The 12,590-nt window shown below is 41.6% G+C and overlaps 1 protein-coding gene across 14 annotated transcripts in view; it reads right to left on the bottom strand.

Moving 5' to 3' along the window:
• LOC111252806 (uncharacterized) overlaps window positions 1-12,590 on the bottom strand; it is a 56,563-nt gene that overhangs the window by 9,022 nt on the left and 34,951 nt on the right. For all 14 annotated transcript variants that reach the window (XM_022811282.2, XM_086993491.1, XM_086993497.1 and 11 more), the window contains 2 exons: window positions 7,931-9,046; window positions 7,396-7,714 (listed from right to left, as the gene is read on the bottom strand). In XM_022811282.2, coding sequence (XP_022667017.1) covers window positions 7,396-7,714; window positions 7,931-9,046 — 1,435 coding nt within the window. The remainder of the gene's footprint in view (window positions 1-7,395; window positions 7,715-7,930; window positions 9,047-12,590) is intronic.

The following is a 12,590-nucleotide window of genomic DNA, read 5'->3' as shown; positions in this document are numbered from 1 at the left end:
TTGAGTAGAACTTGCGTAGCCGCTTGCTCTTAGTGACCTCACCTATACCTACCACCAGCAATGTAGCTGACACAGTAAACCACACTGATGACAACTGTATAGTTTGATGTAGGTAACTCTTAGATGACCGCATAGAGAAGGGCTTTGATGATGATGATGATGATGATGAATGGTGGCGAAAAAAAAATCGAGGAAAGCCCGAGACATTAACGACAGGCGCTTCTCTGTGTGTGATCAACAACAAGTGATCGCGACGCTCGGCTATCGATTGCAGCATTGAAGCCAGTGATAAGACCAGTGCGAACGTCGAGCTCAGAGATAATATTAACTCCCAAAAAATTACTCACACGTTCCAATAGCGCGTTCGCAAAATTCAAAACAAAAAATAAAAGAACTGACGACATTTTAACAATGATATTCCAGTAGTCCGCTAATAATGGAAAAAAAAGGCGTGAAGTAAATGAGGTACTCGCACCTGACAGTAAAAGGCCAAGAGCCTTTGATGATTTTGCATCCCCAAATCATTAGCAGCACTTGTATCCTTGCTGTTTTACTAGTGTCAGCGATATTTTACGGCCGAATATCTCTGAAATTCAGCAGGAAAGGTAAATCTCGATTTTAGGGAGCAGGGCTGCAAGAAGGCAACAAAGGCAAGTGACGAGGGCGTGGCTGTGACTGTCTAAGTGGTGTTACGTTGACAAGATGTGTACACATGATATCTTAGTGAGTAGAGTAATTGCCAACTAATCTTCGGGGTGCGTGGTCGTCTAGGTTCGAATCTAGGCATAGGCGCACTGCATTTCGGATTGGAACGCCTAACGACGGTACCAAGTGAAAAGCTCGACACATTGCAAATCTAGCGTAGATGTTTTTTGGTTGGATTAATTTTTACAACTTTTGTAGGGAATAAATATTAATGCTAAGAAAGTCCCACATAAAAAAGACATTTGTCCTTCGTCGACATTTATCGTTGTTAGCAATAACGGAGGTGTATACGCAATTCGATGCTGAAAGCGCTTGAAACTTCAAGCCTTACATAATGGAGCGTCCAACCTGCGCTAACTCCATGTGCTTTAATTTGCGAAGGTAATATTCAATATACTATTATCTACTGCATATACACATAGTGTATCTGTAATTGTATTTGGATAAAAAATAGAAAGCTCATTTCTATTTACCATGCACGTTTACTATAAGTCATCTTACGTTAGGCTGTTAATTCGGCACAAACGTCCGTTCTATCAACTGCTTCCTTTTTTAGAAAGAGAAGAACTCATTGTGGACAGTATCCCATCTGACGTTGACAAATCCATCGTCTCCAACACGTTACCAACGCAGTCTTACCATCGTATACGTTAATATTTCACCAGAAGTTGCTCCCTGTGAACTTCCTTTGACTCATACAGTTTTCCCTACAGTTTACTTAAATTAAATATTGATGACGCTTCTATTCTTACGACGAACGACCGCCGAGCTATTTTGCCTATTCCTTCTTAATACATGCGAGATTTCTCTCGAAAAAGGCAAATATGAGTAATTAGTACGGCCAAATCATACAAGCGACTCCGCCTGCAACACTAGGAGGATCCAGGAACATGCTTAACTCGTAAATAACTTTCTTTCTTTTATATAGATCCCTCTTTCTAATACATATATAAGCTGACTATGGGCGCCATACATCATCCGAAACGTTTTCTTTCGAAAATGGAGTTGGAGTTGGAGTTGGTGCTCCATCATATGTGTGGATATTGAAATATGTTCAGCATATGAAACAACAGCAGAGTCCTTCAACCTAAACTATTTGCATGAAAGGAGTCCCTTTACATTTGCCAGACTTAAGTACGTTTTTAAGATGAGGATAACGATTACCCAATTTAACTTATTACATAATATAAACGTAATTTATTTGTTAGCAATATGCAATAGATTTCGATTCACAAGACTAAGTCAATACGCGTATTGCATTTCATCCTCTTCCTGTTAGGGTCCGAGCTACCTGGAACCGTTATTACAAATAGTTTGCTTAGCTAAATTACCTCCATTAATAGATAGTGTTTTAAGAAAACACTCCTCAAGTCATGCAGTATTTAGATAAGGGAATCCAATACTTACCTGGCGGCACTTCTTTTATTGAATAATTAGTATGAAAAAAACATGTGTGGGATGTATCGTACACACTCGAGTAGCCTAAATAGATATATTGTCGTCATCAATTTGCGTCTTTGTCAGTCACAAAGGCTGTTAGTAGCACAAATAAGAGAAACAGGCCTCACCCATGTAACAAGTGTGACTTACACTCACAGACTTGTCTTTGAAGGGGTTGTACTTAATACAAAAACTCTGGTTACCAAAGGAGACTGAGGCCCAAAGTGGTGCCACGTTGGGTTGTCGTACGTCTGCGTACAACAGCCAATCAAGTGGGTCCAATATGACTCATTTATTTTCATCAAGCGTGCTGCCCGATAGCCATTGCTCGTCATAAAACTAGGATTAGCTTTTCATTTAGGCTAGCTATACAGAAGAATGCTTATTTTGCGTAGGCGGAGAATTTAGGGAAGACCGACCCTGCTTTAGTACAGAAAGCTGCTAATTATATTTACTTTTGGAAACTTATAGTGATGTAAAGATTTGTCTACTGTTCACGCTTGATGAAAGCTGATTGCAATAATAGAGCAAGTGGCGGAAGAAGCTTTGTTTAAAAGAAACATAAATTTGTTACAGAAAAACGGACCGCCAGTTAGATAGGTATACCGTTAAGATTCATGCTGACTAAATTCCCAGTCTAGAATTCTTCCAAATATTTACGCTTTACTCATCTCTGCCTCTCTCGCCTGTTATATATGAACATTTGGCATGCAGCTAGTAAGCGTTTTCTATTGCAGAAGCTTAAATATCACAAATTGAAATTCGCTGATTACTTTAAAAGAACCGTGATTTTCAGGTTGCTAGGTTACATAAATAATTAAATTCCATCAGTTCTGCACGAAAGAGCTCACATTCTAGTTAGACTAGTTCTGTATTTTTCTTCAGTGAGAAACCAATATTGCTCTAATAAACATAACAGTTTATAAAATGTAAGCACAAGGCAAGTGCCTCCAACATCCAGGAGATACGTGTTGTACTAAAATAATACTTCTCTGCGAGAAGTTATTAAAAAAATGTTTATTTACGTTCTGATATAAGAGACTACTTATCTTTTCTTTATTATAGAGCGTTGGCATTTCCATTAATATATAATGCAGTTTTTTTTTTTACATACATTTATAAGAACACAGTAATTGCGCATTTCAACAGAGCAACTGAATGTCCGCTTCCTGTATTATCTATCTTATAATATTAGGATATCTGCGAAGTACGGTGCCAAAATACATTTTGGATTTTTCTTTCGATACAACTGCTAGAATACTGCTTTTTCGATCTCCGTTTGGTGACATAAAGATCTAACCTTTATCTCCATTAGTTCAACCTTTTAGTCTTAGTACGTTGCCGAAGTATTCAAGTCATCAGCTGCTCGTACATAAATATGTATGAACAAAAAACAGTAGCCAAAACGAGCAATAATCTGATACAGTACTTCACCACTCGCAGTCTTGGTGAAGGGTAATCAAATAACAATTAGAAACATTACTTGCGAAATCAGGCCTTCTTATATGTGTACGTCGGCTACGTTATCGATGTATCAATATATCATGCGTTTAGTTTAGGCGTTATCAGGGTCGACCTGATCGTCGAAGACATCCGGCCTTGATGAGCTTCTGCACGGGGTTTGCAAGGCACACCAAGACTAAATCTGATCTTGCTCTAAGGATACGGTTGGATCATATGTGGAGAACAGCCTTTTTCTGTCACTGGCTTAACGACAATGATACAAAAGCGATGATAACGAGGTGATCGCGCTTAAATCGAGGCGAAAATGACAGCGGAGGACTCGCCTACTAAAGATGCTTGTCAGTATCAACCGATCTTTAAGGAGGCCGCAATCGAGTGGAATTGGCTTGCACGATCAAGCAGTAAGAAGTCACTGAACGTCATCCGACTATACTTTGATTACCTTCTTGTAGAGATAGCCTGACAAAGCAACATCTAATACCTCATCGAGAAAATTAAATATCAGTTTCTTGGCACTCGTGGCCATGCAGAAAGGAACCACACAAACCGAATCCTGAGAATATACATTACGGCTAAAGTAAACGAAGTGCATGTTAAAACAAGTTACCTGTCATAATGCACATTGCATGTTTACGAAAATTGAGCAGAGAAAAAATGTCAGTTATCAACGATGCTTCTGACTCTATGTCGAGGCGTTATAAGATAAGAATTATCTTTGCTACTAAACGTGGTCAATGAATCACTTCGAAGAAAGTTAATCTGGTTCACAGAGAAGGAACACGTTCGAAAAATATCAGCGCCGACCCAACTTGTGAAAAACGGGGCAGTGATATACAAGAGTCCGTATTACGAATACAGGTTCACTTTATTTGTTGCCATAATATGTTATATGTTAAAATATCGTAATAAAGATCATAATAACATTGTAGGACGACGAGTCTTCAGGATAACGTGCTCAAATGTCGGTATCTTCAAGATTCGCTGCCTTGGCAGATTACTTATAGATCTCCCTGTTAGCTCTTCACTAAAATATTGGTTTTAATATCCGTCTGTTTGTAAGTAAATTGAAATTTGAAAGTAATGTAAATTTTTTTGCGCATGTATACTCGTGATCCAATAAGGTAATCCTCTTTCAGCTATGAAGTAGTGCATAAGGGAAGCGAAAGCGTTCTAGAATCATTTCGATGTAACTTGAGCGATTAGAAGTTAAAGCAAGTTAGTATCAAAGAAAATTTAAAGAGAAAGCTGTTTAGCTATCCAAATTTTACAGACCTAAATTCAGCAAACATTTTGAGGAATTAAGGTGCACTTTCCAATAGAAAAATTTGGCACAACGCCTAGAATAAACACAAAATGCGAATGGTAAAGTATTGCTCATTTTTATCAAGGAAATGACAAACTTTTTTTACGGCTTATAAAGAGAGATGCGTTTTTCATGTATGTTGTTTTAAAATAAAGTGCCATTAGCATCTGACTTTTTTACATTTAAAGCTTGAACATAAAAATATTCATACCAACGGCATGTTAAGTGATAGATTATTCGAAATTAACTACAGGCTTCTTTGGTAATTCAGCGGAAGGTAATGTGTGACTTATTGGAGACGCACAATGAAAAGAAACGAACGATTGCGTTTTATGGGCAATTTTACCTGCTGAATTCTCTTCAAACATGTACTCTGTATTTAAAACTCAAATTCGGATTTGTTTTGTTAAATAAAGCCTATATCAGTATTAATATCCTGGTCCGAATTTGAGAATTATTAAATGGTAAAGCAATTGAAGTAATAAGGCAGAGCGGACTGGAGCTGCTGTTTACTATAGGTAAACTATTAGATCGAAAATGAAAGCATTATATGCTATAGTAGACAACAACATGTTCTAACTGAAACCTCCGACGGAGGATGGCGTGAATCTTAGCTCAGAACGAGGTTTAATCGCATAGGTGTTAAAATAAGACTCAGCCAGCAGCTCATCATGCGATGAGTTTTTAAAACATCATGCCATGATAGAAATAATTAAGTCAAATGCATGGGTTAGCATTAACTCGTGCTCTTTATTTCGGATAGTCGTTACTCACTTTATAACAGTTACTTGGATAGCCTGCGTGTGACTAAAACTGAATTGTGTCATTGTATGTTCGGCAGATCCCTCGTCGATTCAACTATGGTTAAATGCAACAGCGAATTAGCACGAGCCATAGCTCTTATTAGAAAAACTTACCCATCTCTCTATCCTTCTACGATGGTATGTAATAATAATAATAAAACGTGAAAATGTATAGCCATGTGACCACAAGATGGACAATTAATTAAAAAAAAAAAACTTGTTGTAAATATTGGATGCATGTGGCAAAGTGACTCACTGAATAAAGCTTATCTGGCTTGAACTGATCAACCGTCGACTTTTTCTAGTAAGGTACCAAACTAAGTGGAACACACTGCAGTGTCTGATTCTAATTTAGGCTGAGTTACGAGAAGACGAAAATAGCTTGTAGTAGAGATTCTTTAAACGCAACTTGGCAATACAAGCTAAAGTAGCGCTTCTGAAACCTTTAAGAATTGAAAGTTAAGATTTAAAAGTACCGCTACCTAGATAATATTCACAAATGCATGTGTCGTAGCAATGCCTTTCCGTTAGCAGTAGAATTAAATATTTATAAACTTTTTGTTTTTTTATAAAACTGAGTACAATTTTTTTTCGATATGTTGGCAGTATCCACAAATTGACTGCCCCCAAATAGAAAGGAAACGACCCTGCAAATAGCAAATATGACCTACGATAATGCTACCTGTAACTTCTTAATGTATTTATTTTCGTACACTTTTTTTTTGGTAAAAACATACTCTTATCAATATTTAGTACTAGCCTATAAGATCGCAATATACAAAAGAGTTGGATGACATTCATGCTTATACAAGTAGAGCTCTAATACCCTGATGTTGTCGCCCGCAAAAGGCTATTAGATTAGCGCACACGAAATGGCCATCTTTGTTCATAACTTTTTTGTATTTCTTGTGCTGATTGTCCAGCGTTTTATAACTCAGAACAGCGTCTTCAGCTCTAAAAAGTTATTTCTTCAAGACCTGTGCGACGCGCACGGCAAAGCTCCTATAGCTTAAAATACCACTCACAGGTGAGACGAAAGGTTCAAGAATGGTTTTGACAAGGTAAGAAATGCATTTGACTTGTGGAGTTCGTCGAGGATAATCATCAGCTCCTTTATTCATGCAGCATAACTGTTAAATTAACCTGGCTATAGAACGCTGACCGTACGGGATAAATTAGTCTGAACTGCTTCGGTGGCTTTTTGATATCGGAAAAGTATGAGAGAGGTTACATTCCGAAGATACTGCTTTATGTCAGAAATATCTAGAGCTCAAGAAATTTTGTAGTCTCAACAAACGAAACCAAATAATGCTCTACAAACAAAAAAGGCCATTACTTACGCACCAACCTAGTGGATGCAGCAATCCAACGATGCAGTCACGTGGATATGATCAATATTAAGGGGCGCAATTAAAATTCGTGAATGAATTTAGAGTCATTAATTAATGAAGATATCTTTACATGATAATATTGAAGACACTAGCTTCGCAGGTTGTTGTTAGGGGCTTTTCCTACTTAGGCCATGTTGCCACTGGAGCCTGGATGCCGCTGTTCCGGACACAATAAGCCGAACTGCTCTAAACGCAACATTGTTTCAAGTGGGGATTGTAGTGGGGCAACAGTTGTTGGGAGTGGAATTCCAGGCGGGACGATGTTTAGCTGCATTGGATTGCTATTTACCTGCTGCTGCGTTGGCTGCTCCTGCTGCTGGTGTTGCGACGTTGCTTGTTGCACAGCTTGCAATTGCTGCTGTGCTCGCTGCTGAGCTCTCTGCGGCGTTTCCTGCTGTTGCTGTGACGGAGGTGGCAGTGGCTGTTGATCTTGTTGCTGCTGGTGCTGTTGTAGCAGTTTTTTCCGGCGAACGCGCTCCTTTTGTCGAGTGCGCATATCTTGTAATCGCTTCTCACGCTCTTCAGGTGTTTCAGTGGCTCGTCGTTTTGCTGCATATGCAGCTAATTTTTCTAGACGCTTTTTACGTTGTTCAGGAGACTCGCGTTGCCTGGAACGTGCAAATATAAAGTTTGATTCATGCATGCCTATTGTTTAACGAAGAACTCTTCGAACTGATATTGCCGTTTTAGATTTTAAAAATTTGCTGCCAGCCTGCTTCTGCTTGTCATTTCGTGGTTAGCTTTATATTGACTGGGGTCTCTGAGCGTCTAGTACATCCATGCTCGAACATGTGCACATCAAAATAGGCTGCAACTAAACATACCTCGCTAGACGGGCTTTCTTAGCCTGTCGTTGTCTTCTGTCTTGCAGTCGCTCATTATCAATCGAGTTCTGGCCATTATTACGAGTCCTGCGCTTAGCCTTTCGTGTCTCTTGAGTTGGGGCGGTGGAATCGCTTGAAGGCTCCTGTTTGATATTAACGGTTCGCTTTTCTTGCTTAGGGTGATTTGGTTGCTCCGCATGTTGATCGCCTTCACTTCTCGTTGTGGACGTTGACTCGGCCCTAGAACGCGCCGTAATTGATGGTTCTGAGCAGGAAGATACAACCGAAGGCGTCGGAGTGCCACACACGCTACGCGAGGTTGCTGATGACGACGAGGTCGAACAGGCTGGAGAACCAGCGTAAGCCGCCTGCGACAACGTCACGGATGGTAAATAGTGCCCGACGCCTGAATAGCTTAGGGGAGGTGGAGGAGGCTGTTGAGAGGGTTGGTGTTGGCTTACTATAGCGTAATTCGGTACAAGGACACTGGTGGCCGAGGCTGGACCCGAGTCCGACACGGTGCTCGGTACGGTGGGCGCGCCGCAACTGAGTGACGGGCAGTGTCCGTCGCATTGATTCATTTCCTGACAACAAAACGACCCATTTAGTTGGACGACGCTGCACGTCATATGCGCCGTTGGGGGAACAGCAGGGATTGGCCCTTGTGAACAGCAGGTGGCAGTTGCAGGGGACGCAGCTAATGCGCAAAGGCCAGTAGTGGTTGGTGAAGAACCCCCGCACGAAGCTTCGGCGGGGGGCGTACTCGCAAGCGGGGGGCTAGCTGGCTGCGTAAACGGCGAATGAGGGCCGTGTCCCCCGGTGCACTCCGATGGTACAACTTGCGACGGGCTACCGAGTGAAGGAAATACTGACGAAGTTAGCTGTTGACTAATACACGGTACTTGACCCTCGGAGCAGCCCAGGCTTAGCAGTGTACCCTGACCAGACCCCGTTACAAGCTGGCCGGCCAGCTGATCCAAAGGCACACTTCCTGTAGTTAGTACCTTCTTGGCAACTTGCACTGTTGCTGCTGATGCCGCTTGATTCTGTCCTTCTGCGGTCACCACATGTTGGTTGTTCGATTTAAACAGATCGACATAAATCCACGGCTTACACCTGTAGACCATGAAAATAAAGATAAAATTTAGTTCACTGGACTAGTTTATATGAATATTTATATCTATAGCCATTAAAACATGCTGAATTGTATACATGAAATTATTTCGTTCCACTGATTTGATTGGAATACACATCGATCATGTAACCATAGTGCTTTTACTACTGCTGAAGCTAGGATTCTTTCGTTTTATAAATATGCAAAGCTACGTTCAGCAGTAAACAACAGAGATCAGATAACGTGTAGGATAGGACAAATGCGCACATTTCCATCGTTGGCGCTGTACAACGCCATTCATCTTGGTCAGCGGTCGTGTTCTCCCTAGCATCTTAAGTTAATTACTACCTCGACGAAACACCGGCCGTCTTATTCCCATTCCCCTAGTCCCGAATCCCCTCTCGCAACGGATGAACGTAGGCTCTTTAGGATGACCCCGTCACCGCCCCCAGCCTGCATGCTCCATTCCTACTCTGCTAGTTGGATGGGATAGAGAGTCTTCTACTCTGGCAGGGTACAAAACACCTCCATTACTCAAACGGGTCCAGTCCCTCCTACGTTCCATTTGCCCTCGTACTTTGGTTCGCTTGAACCAATGGGTCGACCCACAGTATCTATGGATCCATTTCGCATAGGCGCTCAGCTGCCAAGCTAAGGCATCAGCACCACTACTAGAGAAACCACTGTAACTGTTCCTCTACTGCACAAATCCAATATATGAAGGCAGGTACTGAGTAAGGCTGCGTTGCAGCGTATCAGGATATATGTATAGACGTAACCGTACTATGACCACTGTTACACATATCCATATGAATTTTAGATCGAGTCATTTCTCAATTTGTGCTTCTGCTTGATAACGGGCATGAAACGCATGTGAAGAAATCCGTTGTGACATCCATAACGTTCAATGAAAATAGTCCATCTCGCTGGTCAAAAATAAGCAAACGCTCTGCTGAAATCAATAGAGTAAACAAGCTTATCTACCTCCATATCAACCCACTATTAGAGACAAACCTATCAGACAAGCGTCATTGATATGCGTCGTTGAGTGAAGTACGCTGATTGCAAAGAGTTGAACAAAAATTCCGTAAGCGACTTCATACATAAACGCGAGTGCTGCTGCACTTACTGACTTCTAGAGAGACTTTACGAAATGCACAATTCCGCGTAGTAATGTTTTTTTCCGGGTAGAGTTTGTACTGCGCATAGTGTTATCCCACGTTTACGATAGTGACCCCACTCTGCACTCGTAAGTAATACAGTAATAGTTGTAGTGCACCACGACCAAACCGGAGTTGCATTGACTGGTCTGCAGGATCCATTCGGATCCCGCTCGAGAACAGGAAAGCTGTAAACAAACATTAGGGCGCAGTAGATAGGCCGGCTGAAATAATGTTCTGCAACACCGGTAAACCCAAAACAATAACAAGCTGAAGTTCGCTAGATCGAGATGCTATAACGGCTACACTCACAGAGGTTCCTGTTGTTCTTTGTCCACTTCCTGTTAATAAATGCCGACAAATAGTGCTAAAATAACAAACAGTAAATAGTGAAGCGTCGACTTAAGTAACACTGATCATGGCTAAACGGAGCGTGTATCTACTGGGTTTAGGCTGAACCTTACGAGCTAGGATTTCTCATAAACTAATTTTCTAGGGATATGACATTTTAAAGCCAGATACCGAAACTGACAAATGATAAATTAACGACAAAATTTCAAGGTAAGAAAACTGAACCTGCCGATGCTGTTAAATGCGTTAAAACGCTTTCTATTGGCTTCTTGCATAGCAGCATCTATTTCATGTCAGCTCACATCAAGCAGGAAACAACTTCCTTTCAGCCACCACCCCCCACCGTGACCGGTGCACCCATCCACTTCGGAGCTGTAGTGAATTTCCCCCTTTATTTGTCGCCGGTCTTTTGCCGCAGTATAAAGTAATCTGTTTCGTTTATTCTAATTAGTGTCACATATCAACGTTGCTTCCCGACCAACGCTTCTCCTTCACTCCAAAAGCCTGTGGCAAGCAGATCTTGTTTCTTGTGTCTAAATTGTACTACTTTTTGCTTGTTTCCGAGCTTGAACTACCCGTACCCTTGCAACTTAAGCCCCTTTTGTGGAAAGCAGCATAAATCACTGATCCCACAGGACAGGGCGACAGACTCCCTACTTAGCTCAGCTCAACGCCAATGCGGAAAGCCAAGAAAAAGCAAGGAGTGCGCATGGGTTTCGCAGGTGATCTCCGCCGTAAAAAGTTGGTTCCTCGCACTTATTCAAGTTCGTTTCATTGGCGAATTGCTACAATACATTAACATTTCTCATTTACGTAAATCTACAAAGAGTGACTCAAGGCAAAAAAAAGTTGTGTGCGGACATATTTGTAATCATAGTAACCCATTTTTAACAAGTCGAATTTTTCACTATGGCTGCTTATTTGTTTCACTATTACTTTCTTGGTTTTAACTAGCTTTGACGTTTGCTACCGTTAGTAACATAATGTTAGATCGTCCAAGAGTTGTTCTTATTCTAATCTCTATTGTTAAGATGGTGAAAAGTATCACGACAACGTGGTCAAAGGCCTAACCTTTATAGTAATTCGCTACGCCGTATTAGCATGCTAAAATAATTATAACGAATAAATATTATTCCAACCATAATGTAATCATTCATTTTGTTGTCGCTTGCCGACTCAAACAGGTCAGTAAAGTGTAAGGTTTTAAAAATGGCAATCACCATTACCAGTAACAGCCTATCAACCTCAACTAACGGCTGTGTCTAGCAGTAAAAAAATCTTTTTTGTGGCTGATGGGTGGCTTTCGCTATCTTTCGGGCTTGCCCCCTTGAATGTACGGAATGACTGCGGAACAGAGTGGGCAATCCTGGTAGCGCGTGGGTATCTGTTTTAATCAGCTCAGACAGGTTCGGTCTGCGAAGTCTACTGTCTAGTCCCGGCTGTGCTATCCACTGCTTCAATCTCGTGTCTCACCCTAAATAGGTAGGTATACGGTAGTTGTCGCTTCCTCGCTTCACTGCTCCATTCAGTTGAGGGTCTTTTACGCTCCCCCGAATTAACCTACATCACCCCGTCTTCCTTAGCCATTGGCATGAGGGCAGAAAATCGAAACAGTGCTCCCACTCAATTCCGTTGTAGTCAGTCCCCATCGTCTCCTCGTTCGCTCAATGAGTGAAGCAGAGGAAATGACGATGACGACGACGACGACGACGACGACGACGATGATGATGATGATGATGATGACGGCGGCAGTGGCGAGAGCGACCCGAAAACCGCTTACCCTCCTGCTCCGACTCCGAAGTACAGGCCTTCTACACAGTAACGCAACGCTAGACCAACCTCGAATTCAGTGAGTCAATCGTGTTAAGTCGTCGAGAATGCGATAGACAAATGGCCCAGTGGGCATAGCTCCTCCTCGCTCAGTTCATCATCAAAGGCACCAGTACAAGCGGACAACATGAACCGTAAGAAACAGTCCGGAGAAACATCGGTTTATCCCACCTCCTCTCCACCCCTCACACCTATGCTTCGGAGT

Source organism: Varroa destructor, unplaced genomic scaffold (genome assembly GCF_002443255.2).
Source record: "Varroa destructor unplaced genomic scaffold, Vdes_3.0 BEIS01000006.1, whole genome shotgun sequence".
Classification (NCBI taxonomy): Eukaryota; Metazoa; Arthropoda; class Arachnida; order Mesostigmata; family Varroidae; genus Varroa; species Varroa destructor.
Note: the sequence above shows the minus strand (reverse complement) of the source record. Positions and strands in the feature narration are given on the sequence as shown.